The sequence below is a fragment of the Dreissena polymorpha genome, chromosome 15 (genome assembly GCF_020536995.1).
Source record: "Dreissena polymorpha isolate Duluth1 chromosome 15, UMN_Dpol_1.0, whole genome shotgun sequence".
Lineage (NCBI taxonomy): Eukaryota > Metazoa > Mollusca > Bivalvia > Myida > Dreissenidae > Dreissena > Dreissena polymorpha.
In genome coordinates this window covers 62,001,080-62,015,152 of record NC_068369.1, presented here as the reverse complement: position 1 = coordinate 62,015,152, position 14,073 = coordinate 62,001,080, and the positions used below count along the sequence as shown (strand labels likewise).

The 14,073-nt window shown below is 36.1% G+C and overlaps 3 protein-coding genes across 3 annotated transcripts in view; all 3 read right to left on the bottom strand.

The window, feature by feature from the left end:
- LOC127860418 (nascent polypeptide-associated complex subunit alpha-like) overlaps positions 1–14,073 on the bottom strand; it is a 415,045-nt gene that overhangs the window by 97,951 nt on the left and 303,021 nt on the right. The window lies entirely within an intron of this gene.
- The window catches only part of LOC127860412 (uncharacterized), a 395,662-nt gene that overhangs the window by 132,943 nt on the left and 248,646 nt on the right, over positions 1–14,073 (bottom strand). The gene's annotated exons all lie outside the window — the stretch shown is intronic.
- Positions 4,719–8,908, bottom strand: LOC127860411 (proton-gated ion channel subunit pbo-5-like). Its single transcript, XM_052398476.1, has 3 exons — positions 7,755–8,908; positions 7,096–7,193; positions 4,719–6,534 (listed from the first exon to the last, which is right to left on the bottom strand). The coding sequence occupies exons 1-3, from the start codon at positions 8,709–8,711 to the stop codon at positions 5,721–5,723; spliced, it is 1,869 nt and encodes a 622-aa protein (XP_052254436.1). The 5' UTR covers positions 8,712–8,908; the 3' UTR covers positions 4,719–5,720.

Genomic DNA, 14,073 nt, shown 5'->3' with positions numbered 1-14,073 from the left:
AAATGAAATAACTATACATTTTACAGTGGCTAGTCGTACGGCTAGACAAGAGGCTAGCCGCACGGCCCCGTACGGGTAGACAATAGGTTTGCCGTACGGCTCTGTACGTATAGCCTTTCCTATGGATATTGTCTAAGTTAAAGACAACCATTTTCAGTGAACTGATAAATTGCCTGTATGAAACCATATATTTATCCATTGTCTGAACGACAATTAAATTATTTGTGTGACTCCATTTCTGAGAAGTACCTTGGCCGTCATTGAATTTCATAATATCGATGCCGCAACTAATTAAAACAGTTTTCACTCCTTACATAGGAAAGTCGTCTTATTAAAGAATCAAATTAGAAACCGATTTAAATTATGTGTGTGTAAGTCAATTTCTAGAACGTAACTTTGACGGCTGTCGTCATTAAATTTCAAAATATCGATGCCGCAACTCTTTAATACAGGTTTTTCACGCCTTAGGAACGTCGACTAATTAATGAATCAAATAAGCAACCGTATGACATGAAAGGAAGCCGTGAAAGATGACGAATTTTTAAAGCGAGATTATACGATTTTTTCAAATATTTATTAATTTACATAAAATGTGTATAAAAAAAAAACAACTTATTAAACATATATTTGAACATAAACTTAAATAAAAGTTAAGAAGAACATGTGTCGATATATGCAAAATAAGCCAGATATTAAATTCTGAAATCGAAAATGTATGTACAGTCGAATTCGCCAGCATGTAAATCGTGCATGTACGATGTGAATCTAAATTTAGTTTAACGGTTCATTTTTAGTGTGAGCGTCAGCTAACGCTAATGTTTTTGCAAATCGGTATGTGCGTAGAAGCCTTAAAGGGGCCTTTTCACAGATTTGACATGTTTTGAAGTTTGTCATTAGATGCTTTATATTGATGAATGTAAACATTGGATTTTTAACGCTCCAGAAAAAAAATCAAAAATAAAATTTAAAAATGGAAAAAAGTAGCCCGTACAAGGGCTCGAACCAGTGACCCCCGGAATCCTGGAGTAAAAAACGCTTTAGCCTAATGAGCTATCCTGCCAAGCATACATGAGAGGTGTATTCTATACCTGATATAAGCAATCTTCGTAGTTTCACAAATTTAAACGATAACAACAGAACTCTCCAAATTATTCAATCGTTTCGCGTTGCAACGCTCTATAATTTTTAGGTTTTTAAATCGTGAAAAGATGCATATAATGGCTATATTAGACCATGGTTAATGTTCAGTAATACTGATTCCTCACAAATATCATAACTAAAACGAAAATTTGCGAATCTGAAACAACTATTTTCAATTTTGTCAATTTACCAAACCGTGAAAAGATCCCTTTAACTATGACATGGAAAGACAACCACTGTCCGTTGCAGCAGACTACACATTCTACTAGCGTCTGCTAGGAAAGATAACCACCACATTTGCCTGTTTATAGTCCACAACTCACTGGTGCACTGCAGTTGGTGTATATGAGTAATAGAGTTTAACAGCTTGTAAGACGATATTGGCCAGTCTAGTGTTTATCATTGAAAATCTGCACATACTGGCAGCTTTCAGAGAAAACAGGGCTTAATGCATGTCAAATAAGATAAGCCTGTGCATACTGATAAGCTTGTGCAATGCAAACACGCTAAACAAGGACGACATGTCTTATTTTATAATGTTTAAAGGGTCTCTTGTACTGGGATGACAATGTATGCATAAGCATTTAGCCCTGTTTTCCCAAAACGAAGCTAAAAATTTATTTTTTATTAATGATTTAAAAAAAAAACATCTGAACCTGTGCTTTAAGACACACTCTTTATAATTTTGAATGGATTGTGTCCATTCAAAACTTGCAATATAAAAAGCTATAACATAATTTTTTAAACTGAGTTGCGTCTAAACTTATACAACAACGAACACCTACAGTGACGTCAGCGCTTTGATAAATTCCTGCAACCATTTATTCGCCACACGAACACTAACTAAAATACGAATGCTTCAGTTATAGGCTACTATTCCATCTGTCCGCAACCGCATATCCGCATCCGCAAAAAATAAAACAAGTAGAAATGCACTGCACTTATTCCATTCATCCGTATCCGCACGCGAATAGGCGTCCGCAATAGAACGCTCAAGTGAGCATTCTTGGGCTACTATTCCATCTATCTGTAAATGTATCCGTATCCGCAAAATATACGGACGCTATATTCCATTTATCCGCATACGTCGAACGTATCTTTATTTTTGTATATGGATAAAACTAAAAATTATAATTATTGAGATAATTATAATGAAGGACAAGCTGCTAAGCGTGAATTTAAGTAGATATAAGGTACAAATCATCGTTCTGTCCGTAAAAGGATACAAATGGTAAATACCTGAAACATCTTCTTTTAGTGCCTTGGCTATGATTTTCCATACATTTAAACTTTAAAGTATAATCAGAGTCACGATATGCAGAACTGCGTTGGTTGTATAATTCCGGGTATTTTTTCACGAATTCGATAGATTTTCAGTTTATTTTTTAGATGACAGCTACTCTCATCGTGCTAAATGCCGTCCGTATCTCGTCCGCATCCGTTTGCGGATAAATGGAATATAGCGTCCGTATAACGATTTTGCGGATACTGACGCGGATACGGATGCGGATTGGTGGAATACTAGCCTTATTTTAGGAAAATATGTACGAAATATCTTCGTCACAATCGGCTCGGGCGCTTATTTGTCTTTGCTGCATATTACTGATTAACAGCACTAAATGACAATTCTATACTTTATAAGCCGTACGGCTAGACAATCTCAATAGGAAAGGCTATAATACGTACAGCGCCGTAAGGCTAGCCTATTGTCTAGCCGTACGGGGCCGTACGGTTAGCCTCTTGTCTAGCCGTACGGGACTGTACGACTAGCCACTGCCTTTAGTTATTGGAGGTTCTTATGTATTATACCCAGTCGCAAGTGGTATAGGCTATACTCAAATCTTTTCGTCCGTCTGTTATTGGATACTGTGATGGGTTATGTATCACATTCAATGTTGTTTTTTTTTGTTTATAAGACAAAATCAGATTTTTTTTCAAAATACCTTCCTTTTAACTAATTTGAAAGCATTTTTACAGGTCCATTCTTGCGAAGCAATAATGCAAGTTAAAGAACTGGTTTTACAAGTCCCTATTCGATATTTATGACATAACTATGACTAAAATCTTCAGAATAGTTCAAAGCACGAAATGAATATCTTTCTGTTGGACATGAGGAAGTGGACCGAATATCGATGACTGGATCATTTTCCACGAAGGCACATAAAACTACAGTAAAGTTCCGCTACTTTCAGCTTGGTCTTAATAGCATGTCGGACTTCATAATTAACAGGGTATTTTGTTCTTTATTCAATACTTTGGGACCATGCAATCTTGAAAAATTGCAATTTACAGTGTTCAATGTGGTCTTAATAGCGGTACTCTTCTTGTACTAGGAATCGCTGCGTGTTTTAGTCATTATCTTTGAAATCCTTTTCGAAGCTATCATAAAAAACATTTATACTCGTGTCACGCCAGGGTGACATCACGTCAGGTTTAAACACAATAAGTAAATACATATTGTTATAACGTTTAAATATTCGTTTGACTTCTATTTTTCATTTCAATTTAATAATCCTATAAATGTTTTGTTTTTGGTTGTCATATCTATTTACCATTAACGATCCGCAACTGTTTTACCTTTACGTATCTTTGCAATGAAACTGTTATAGCGACAACTGTTTCATTATAGCTGCTTGCATCACACGGACACCACTGTTATATAATTCAATGATTTCTACAAGGATGATTCTATCCTACATTATCTCAATTGTTTAACCAAGGACATTGTGCTTTTAAAAGTTCCGGCGACTACAAAATCACGCAACAGGAGAAAATAACACGATACGTAGTCAAATAATGCAAAAATTCAAAAAAATATTAAAATAACATTAAACACATATTTAGTTCACCATTGTGTCATTCCCTCTGTAAAATGAATTCGACTCAAAATGTTATTAAATGTATAATGCAAGGAAACCATGCAGAGCGATTCATGCATAGGCCACACAAATACAAACACATCTGATCGTGAGGATTTAATATATAAAGTTTGAGGTCGAGAAGATCTTAACCACAATTCTAATGCGAGTGTCGCAAGATATAACTATGCTCAAGGCCAACTCATTTTTTAGCAAACAATGTTTCGTATTTCAAGTGACACTATCTCAGGGACCCGGTATGTCGGTATCAAGTATCACAGAGTATACATATATAAAAAAATAATTGGGTCATGGGGACCCAGATACGAGGTTTAAAGTAAAAAAATGTATATGTTATTTGTCTGCAGAAATAACTAGATATATTAAGTTTCGAGTTATATATAGGTTGTTGAAGGTAATTCGCATAAAACACGCTATTTTTCAGTTGGATACTAGCATGGGAAAGGGAAGTACCCAACACTCCGGAAATATATCACAGACCCTATAGTTAACCCAGTATGAGTATATATATATATATATATATATATATATATATATATATATATATATATATATATATATATATATATATCAGTTCATCTAGTAGTTGTTTTATCAGTCGGTGATAGGAAGTATATCATATAACTCGGAATCAAATATAGAGAAATATTTTAGTAACATCGAATCAGATTCAAAACAACAAACAATTTGATACCAGGATGTAATATATTTTTAACACAAAATGCAACACGCACAGAAAAAAAACAACAACATGTTTTACAAATATTAAGCGCTAGAGCACATGACGTCATTATTAACAACACGTCAAACGACAACTATAATATTCTTTCCTGCTAACACTGCAGCTTTTAAGCGATTATCTCTTTTTTTTCAAAACTCGGTGATGCAGAGGTATGATAAACAGAAAAACAGGTTACTGCCTGATCTTTTTGTAATATATCAGGCTCGGCACGAATACAATAACGGCTCGGCAAGCCTCGCCGTTATATTATTCTAAGCCTTGCCTGATATATTACACAAAGATCAGGCATTAACCTGTTATACTCTATGTATACGTTTAATTGGCTCCTCTGAAAATAAAGCCAGTTATCATGCTAGAATTGAAAAGGGCAACCATTTGAATTCTTAAGATAAAAGTTAATAACAGAGTCATACAATATACACATGTAGTTTGTATCAAGATAAAAGAACCAAAAACAAATTTAATCAGGGTTAGGCAACATATAAAGCATGACCTAGTTTTCAAACGAATTTTGTTTTAAATAAAAATAATATTACCATTTTCAAATTAAAAATATCTTGAAGCGAAATAAGTTTCGGCCAAACCGAAAGACTGCGAAAGAACTATGACGAATTTCAACCCAATAAACAAAGGTCAGAGAAAGCGAAATCTTTTATATCAATGGATTCGGCGTGGCCACAAATAAAACTAGTAGCTGGCAATGTCAGCTTCAGGAAAGGGCACCTCAATTCGAACGGACGTTTCGTCATATACATTAAAATGTTGAGGCATACAATACACTTAAAGTCTTTTAATGTATTATAATATTTTTTAAATATAATATATTATTTCAGTATTGCGTTACGGTTTGCTCCTTCAGAAACAATTGTGAAAGATATTATTTCATGGTTTTGGAAACCAGATTTCGGTATTTTTAAAACGGTTTACGTTCACGCATTTTATCAGATTCACTGCGCTGCTTATCCACTCGCAGTTGTGGGGATGGGAAACACTCGAGTTGTTGGTTGTGGCTCAATGTCTGCATAGGAATCAACTACGCCGACATGCCGGAGAAGAACTGCAAAGAAAATCCCAATCATTATGCTGACAACGACAAAGAATACAAAGAACAGGACAAGATCCAGTTGCTTTAAAAACATTCCCCATGTGTAGACGTTGTCGCCATTGGACGTGTAGCCTCCATGTTCAATGTAGTGGTCGATAGGGAGGACTTGATTGTGTTTCTTCAGCGTTCTTAGGCACTGGATCGGGCATGGCTTGCGACCGATGGTGAACGCCACCTTTGCCTGAACTACTGTGTAGACCACGGACAGCACGCTGAGGCAGAGAAGCGTCTCGATGAGCAGAACGAGCGTCGAAGTCTGGGCGGAATTTTTAGGCAGAGTGTCGCTGATGATCGTGATAAGTACGCCGTAGGACAGAAATATCGTGATAGCGAATGAGCCCTTTTCTCCGGAATCTACGGGAACAAGAAACACCGAAATGTTTAGAAAGGCCAGCGCCATTAGTGGAGCGATCAGCGTGAACAACGCGAAGTTTGCGCGGCGCTGTAAACGAAATTCGATGTCGATGTAATAATTGTTGTTTCGAACGACGCGTTGTCGTGTAACGCTGGTGACGACCCATTCGGCGTTCTCGCTGTATTCGCTCATGTCAATGGTCAAGTAGTGGTCTAGCGTCACTGATGCCGTGCTCTCGTCCGCTACGTAGTACGTGAGAACGCACGTCTGTACGTCGAACGGAAAGTACTGGATGCTTACGTCGCAGACAATTCTGAAAAAAGTGAAATATTTAATGCCATGTACATTTGGTATAATTGGAAACAGCTGCATTATATGGCGGTTGACATCTACGAATACTGAGAGCAACTGAAACTGTGTACAATTCCTTCTGTTAAGACTTTCACAGACACGTCATTAGTTGCTTCTTGGTTTAAATATATGGACATGAACATGAATATGAAATACTGATTAACGATGATTGTAAATGATGATTATTTTTCCTTTAGCAGGTGTACACATCCTTTTTTAAAGATCTGTTTACTTATTGTTCTATATATGAATCTTCCTTACTGTTGGAATATCTTATTAGCATAAATACGACTTTGATCACAGATGCTCATAAAAATTCCAGTAAAAAAAACAGCACTTTACACTCTAGATGATCGCGTGTTAATGGTTAAACTAGTGTCATACAAAACTCTAGCAGCACGAATATTTTGCTGGTGATACTTTCAAGACTTTGTGAAGATTGGTACACGAAACTTCAATAGTTTACAATAGCTGTGGTGGAGTCTTAATTGTTCGTTGCAATCTGTATCGGTCATACGCTTACGTGTATATGCCTTCAGGCACCCACTGTACATTCCCGTTCCAATTGATGACCAATATGTCTGTCTCGCTTGCACCGATCTCTCCTCGGCCGTCTACTGCCTATAGAACATAGAATTATTCGTTTTATTACTTTTGCCGTTTAAGCGTACGTTTCTAAAATAACCGTATGTTGTAATGTAAGTTTTGTTTGTGTAGACATTATGATTATTATCTAAAGAAGCAGAAATTGATTATGTTCAACGGATACAATCCAGCTTTTTGTAATAATCTTTTAAACAATTACCCACTAATAATGACTAACGAATTCGGAGTATTTTACTCAATAATAACGACTAACGTGCGAACACGAAGATTGTCATGGTACTCCGTGCTTCTAAACCACCATGTAAATAATTTCAATTTATTGTAAAAAGATTCTTACAGCAATATGAATAAGTTGAAATAATTATTTCTATGATATCTGCCAGCGACTTTAATGGAAAGTTTGTATTACGTACACGTATCATTATTATCATGTTGATGATAAACATCGAATAGTAACTGATAAAAAATAAAAAGTATTCGATGGACTTTAACCTTAATTTAGCCAAAAAAAGTAAACATGTGTATGAAAGGCGGTTCCTAAGAATATATTTAGAGACGTATTTAAATGTACATCACCTTGTGAATAATGATGTTCGGTTTCCACAAAGCGTCAGTTGTCACTTTCACCGTGTTGATGGAGTTCCAGTACTTCGGTTTCCACGTCATGGTCTGGTCTATCCACCGCACCCGGAAGTACCCTAGGATCGCGAACGTCTGCTCCGTGGTGTCGAACTCGATGATACTAAGGGGAACGAATTTCGTGTTCACGTAGATCGGTTTTGATTGATTCTGGATTGGTCTCACGCGCACATCGTTGTCATCGAGAAGTCTGTTGTACAGGGCTTTAGCAACGTCGCGATCGGTAACCGGCTCACTGGATGCGGCGTTTTCAGCCGCAATACCAACGTTCTGTTGCTGTGGGGACGCAGAACTCGTAGTCTCAATTGTTACCGTACCCGTGTGTTCTCCTGGGTAACCAGAGCTTGGTGTTGTCGTCGTGTCCTCTCCATTGTAGTTATAATCAAATGGGATGTCATAGCCGTAATCGTTAGGAATGGATTCGGCAAACGCAAATCCATTATCGGCATCATTGTAGTTGTAATCGTTAGGAATGGAATATTCAATCGCAAATCCATTCTCGCCATCATTATAGCCGTAATCGTAAGGGATGTCATATGCAACCATGCCTACTGGGCCACCAGTGTAGCCGTAATCGTAAGGGATGGAATATGCAACGACGCCTCCACCGCCACCATTGTAGCCGTAATCGTAAGGGATGGCATATGCAACGACGCCTCCACCGCCACCGTTGTAGCCGTAATCGTAAGGGATGGATTTTGCAGAGTAGTCTCCACCGCCACCATTGTAGCCGTAATCGTAAGGGATGGATTTTGCAGTTAAGTCTCCACCGCCACCATTTCCCCCGCCGCCAGACATATAATCGTTGTTGTTTGGCGGTTTTGCATCAACCATATGCCAAATAGTCATATATATCAAAGCAAAAAAACCGTATACTTGAAATGCCATCTTCATCCTGTTCAGAACTTCAAACTACTGCATATATTTTGTTGAAAACGTCGCTACTTAAGTTTTCTCAATTGTATTAAATCGACATTCATATCCTTTCACTTTTGCGACGTTTGTATCTTTGGGACAAAATACAGTTGCCAGGCACTTTGAACCAGCGGTTATATTCACATGCTAAGTCATATTTCTATAGTTGCATTACATTTAAGATTCCGCTCCACGGTTGCGACAACTTTCATTGCAGTTACAATTTGCTAATGTTTAAAATACATTTCTTTTAGTTAATTAAAGTCACAGTGGTTAGCAAACATTGACAGTCGATACAGATAAATACGGCAAAAACTTGCACAGCCTGTGGTATATTATCAGTATTTATGCGGAACACTTTGGTCCAATAAACGATACATATTTTATTAATTTAAACAGGCTTGACACAGAGGGGGTAATCACGTGATAGTCAAGATGGCGACGTCCATACCGAGACAGTTATTTTTCGCCGTTTTATACCCTTTATTACTTCTGTTTATTTTTTTAATGACGCTCAATTTCCAGCCATATCAGTAAAAAGGTGATAAGCGTTTTTATCTCGTATTTTAATTCGCTTTATATCTCGACTTTATTCGGTGCAAATTTTCTTAGTGGAGCCCTAATTACGTCATCCCGCTAAGAAATTTAGTTAGCACCGAGTAAAGTCGAGATATAGAGCGAATATAACTTAGAAATAAAAGTCAGTAACTTTCTTTCTAATATGGCTGGAAAGTGGGCGGAATAAAAAATAATAATATAAGTAATAAAGGGTATAAAACAACCAAAAATACCTTCCTTGGCATGGACGTCGCCATCTTGTTTGTCACGTGATTACCCCCTCTGTGACACGCAGTTGGCATTTAACATATTTGGCGCAAATAGGTTTTTCTACTGGCTGATCCATATTTTTTGTGCCGGACCAACTTATTTTTTGGTATTCCAGGCTAAGTGTAAAATCAGTTTTGCTGATTTTGCTAAAATAACTGTTAAGATAATGATCATTTACTTCATTTGATCATGTTCGCTGATAAACCTTTAACATTACATTATACACAATATTAAATACCCCTTTCGGATGCGGTACCTGTCATTGTCGGATAAAAACATGGTTCCGTGTGGACGGTCATCCACAAAACAACAATTTATTGTTTAAAAGGGACACGAGTAATTCAAAGTAAGTATTGCACGGAACATTAGAACCATGGTTTAAAACGAGAACAGACCTTTTACATTGTCAAATATATTAAATCTCTGTCAACTTTCTGTTTGTATGAAGCACGGGTCCCTCTCTCCAATATGTGATTATACCTCAGTATATAACATGGGATTCTCTCCAGCTATTATTTATTTATTATTTTATTTTTTTATCAGTTACTTTTAAAACTTCTTTGTATAATAAATACCAATCATTTTTGTCGTAAGTTATGTTAAAAACAGTTTAGAGATATAACACAGTTTTGTGACATATTGCTGGTGATTATTTTGAGTGAACATGTTCAAATCAGCAACTTTGATAGAACTCCTCAATATGCACACACTGATTGCCGGCTTAAAGTAACATTGCTATTCAAAATCAACGAAAATTTCGTACAATTGTACGTAAAATAAACTTAACCAATTAAAAATCAGTGTTCCTTATGGCAATTGCTGAAATTTCAACGTCAGATGTGGTCTGGTAAAATAGATGTTTGTAGATACAAAATGCTCTTTTTTATTATTGTTTTGCATTTCTATTCATACGACACATGAACAATGAAATGGTGTTCGTGTGTCGTATGAATAGATAGATTCGCGGGAATTAATTGTGGCCACAAATAAATAAAAACGAGCATTTTGTATCTACAAAAATCTATGTAATCATACCACATCTAGCGTTTAAATTTTGGATATTGCTATAAGGAACACTGATTGTTTAGGTGTTAACTTTATTTTACAAAATACTTTACGAAATTTTCGTTGATTTTGAGCGTTATAGAGACTTTAATTATTCAAAGAAAACAAAACAAAACCGACGATATAAAGTTTATTTCTCATTTATCGTAGTAGACACGGGCATGCAAACTGAAATTATTATATTTTATTATTCAGAAGGATTGGCTCCACATTTTCGGGTTCAGCCAAACTGGCGACTCGAGCGAGAATGAAAAGTCCGAGTGACTATTACTTGGCAGTGAACCTGAATCTGCATGCGAGGCAATTATGGAGTCAGATACATTGTTAGCGGCTGCAAGTGGAGAAACCACGGGGTTTTTGTTTTAGTATTTTTATTCACATAAAGTATTCTATATCGTCCGTAAATTTTCCGATATTAATTTAACGTTAGTATATACAACAGATAATAGTCGTACTAACTGGGGATTAGTCTAGCTATGGTTCAAGTCTTCTACTGGAAACCCAGATGAGATATTCTGACCACTATTTACTACAGCTATTAATGTTATGCTTGTTGTTACTCGTTTTGCTGTCTTTATGTTAAACGACACTCATCATGGTACACTATTGACTTTATTCTTTATATATACGCTTTAAAATACTCTCTTCCATTGTTTCGTTTCAAATATCCTGTCACTTGTAGTTTAGTCAACTAGAATTAAAAAGCTATAGATCGTTGTTTATGCTAGGTTTTAACTAACAATATGCTTAAATATTTTTACTAAACCTATATTATCCATCTGTCTCACCCCCTTTATGTTTCGTTTTCTTTTTCTTATCCTTTTTTTTGCATTTTTAGTCCTGTCCAGCATATGTCAAGAAGTTGCACGAAATGTAATTTATTTTGGTAAAACCCCACGGCCATTCAGTCATTTATGTTTGTGTGTAAAACTTTTACCTAATGGGTAACGATATTGCTGCTTATCGAATGACTGTGGGGTTAATTAATTCAAGTAAATATTTTTGTCGTAAAAAAATATTTTACATGTGGAGTGCAACAAGCGAATTTGTACTCCTTTTTCTCACCCAATTTAGGGCTATCGCGCGCTTTTTCAGGCTGCATTACTCGACCGCTTGTCTTTGAAATGATTCTGTTATTAATTGACGCTTTACGTTTTCTTTTATTTTTATTAGGGGATATTGAGTTAAATCCAGGACCCGATTACAAGGCACTCAGCGTCTTGCATTTGAACGTGCGGTCAATACGTAACACACTTGATTATGTAGCAAGTAATCTGTGTAATTTTCAAATTTTATGCTTCACGGAAACTCATCTTACTGATGTTGTTCCCGACAATGTTTTAACAGTTGAAGGTTTTAATACAGGTTTTCATCGTAAAGATTATACACCTCACTTCAGCGGCTTATTAATTTATGTTAATGAGTCTTTACTGTCGCGGCGTGTTATTGAGTTAGAATGTCCCAGTGTGCATTCATTATGGATTGAACTTAAAACTGGCTATTTTTCCGTGTTACTTTGCTGCTTTTATCGTCCCCGGACTCAAATGTATCTTTTTGGAATGACCTCGAAACTAATATTGACAAAGCCTTGGATATGAACCAAAATGTTATTATGCTTGGTGATATAAACGAAGACCAACTCAAAAACTATACCCGTCTTGTCATTGGCAATATTTAATTTAAGAAACGTCATAACTGAAGCAACTAGAGTCACTGCCAATACTTCTACATTAATCGACTCCATAATTGTCTCCGATAATTTAATTGTATTGAACAGTGAGGTTTTATCGATTGATAATTCCGTAAGTGATCACCATGCCACGGCTGCGTACATTAAAGTTCCGACAGTCATAAGTAAACCGATGCGGAGACATGTTTGGTTGTACAAACGAGCTGATTTTCAACGTCTAAACAATTTAATTAACATCGAAAATCGGAATTTTATAACAATGATGAGTGTAGAAGATGCAACCAATTTATTAACGGACAAACTTTTAGAACTTATAAAATTATGTATTCCATTTAAAATAGTTACAGTCCGTCCCAATAATAAACCTTGGTACGACTCTATGATACGTACATTTTCACGTAAACGCGACCGACTTAAAACTACCGCTATAAAACAACCTTCTGAAAACAACTGGGCTAAATTCAAACACGCTCGTAACAGAGTCAACAATATGATTAAACATGCAAAGGAACAATTTTACTCCAATATTGAAACTACATTAACTGATTTAAAATCAAGCAATTCCAGGCAATACTGGAAGATGTTAAAACATCTCATACACTCGCATTCACACTATGATGTGATACCACCCCTAAAATCGGTCGACTTACATGGAAACGTAATTATATATACTTCTGAAGAAGAAAAAGCAACGTACTTAAACAATTATTTTGTTTCCATTTCAACTTTAGATTCATCTTCGGGAGTTCTTCCCGCCCCTACTCAGTTTCCATTTGCCAGTTTGCAAAATGTGTCCATTACTGAAACTGAAATAATCGATATAATCAAAAGTTTAATAACCAACACAGCTGTTGGTGAAGATTCAATCAGCCATCTTGTTCTTAAGCGTACTTGCGAGTCTATTTCAAAACCGTTATGCCTTTTGTTTAATAAATCACTACAAGAATGCACATTTCCTTCATTATGGAAAAAGGCAATTGTGATGCCCTTATTCAAAAAGGTTGACTCGAACATACCTTCAAACTATCGCCCAATCTCTCTATTAAGCTGTTTAGGAAAACTTATGGATCGTGCTGTATATAAACACTTGTATAACCATTTTATTGCACACAATTTAATTTATTGCAAACAATCAGGATTTCTTAGAGGGCACTCAACAGTCTACCAACTCATTGATATATTTGATCAAATAGCTCGATCTATTGACGACAAGAAACTTAATTGTATGATATTCTGCGATTTATCCAAGGCGTTCGACCGTGTTTGGCATCGAGGTTTTTTATTCAAACTTAAACAAATGGCATAAGTGGAAATATACTACAATGGATAGAGAGTTACTTGTCTAACCGTTCCCAAAAAGTATTTGTCGGCTCAGCAAAGTCGCAGTCATTAGAAGTAAATGCCGGTGTACCCCAGGGCTCAGTATTAGGACCGTTGTTTTTCTTGATTTACGTTAATGTTATTGTAGAAAACCTTTTAAGTATTACCCGACTGTTTGCTGATGATTCTTCATTATCATGTACCACATCTGTATAAGCTGATCTCGAGGGTATTTTAAATCATGATCTATGCCTAATTAACGTATTGGCAAAGCGTTGGCTTGTTGATTTTAATCCCCAAAAAACCGCAGCTATTCTATTCACAACACACAAGAATATTCCTTTTCCCAAGTTAATGTTTGGTAATGTAACCGTAACATTTTTTGATGAACACAAACATCTCGGTTTTACGCTTAGCAGCGATGGTAAATGGAACAAC

Bases quoted from the DNA above. Each gene is read 5' to 3' on its own strand.
- LOC127860411 (XM_052398476.1), bottom strand. From the start codon at position 8,711: ATGAAGATGGCATTTCAAGTATACGGTTTTTTTGCTTTGATATATATG. The intron at 7,194-7,754 runs GTGATGTACATT...TATGTTCTATAG, and splicing joins CGAACATCATTATTCACAAG to GCAGTAGACGGCCGAGGAGA. The intron at 6,535-7,095 runs GTAAGCGTATGA...CACTTTTTTCAG, and splicing joins GTGCCTGAAGGCATATACAC to AATTGTCTGCGACGTAAGCA.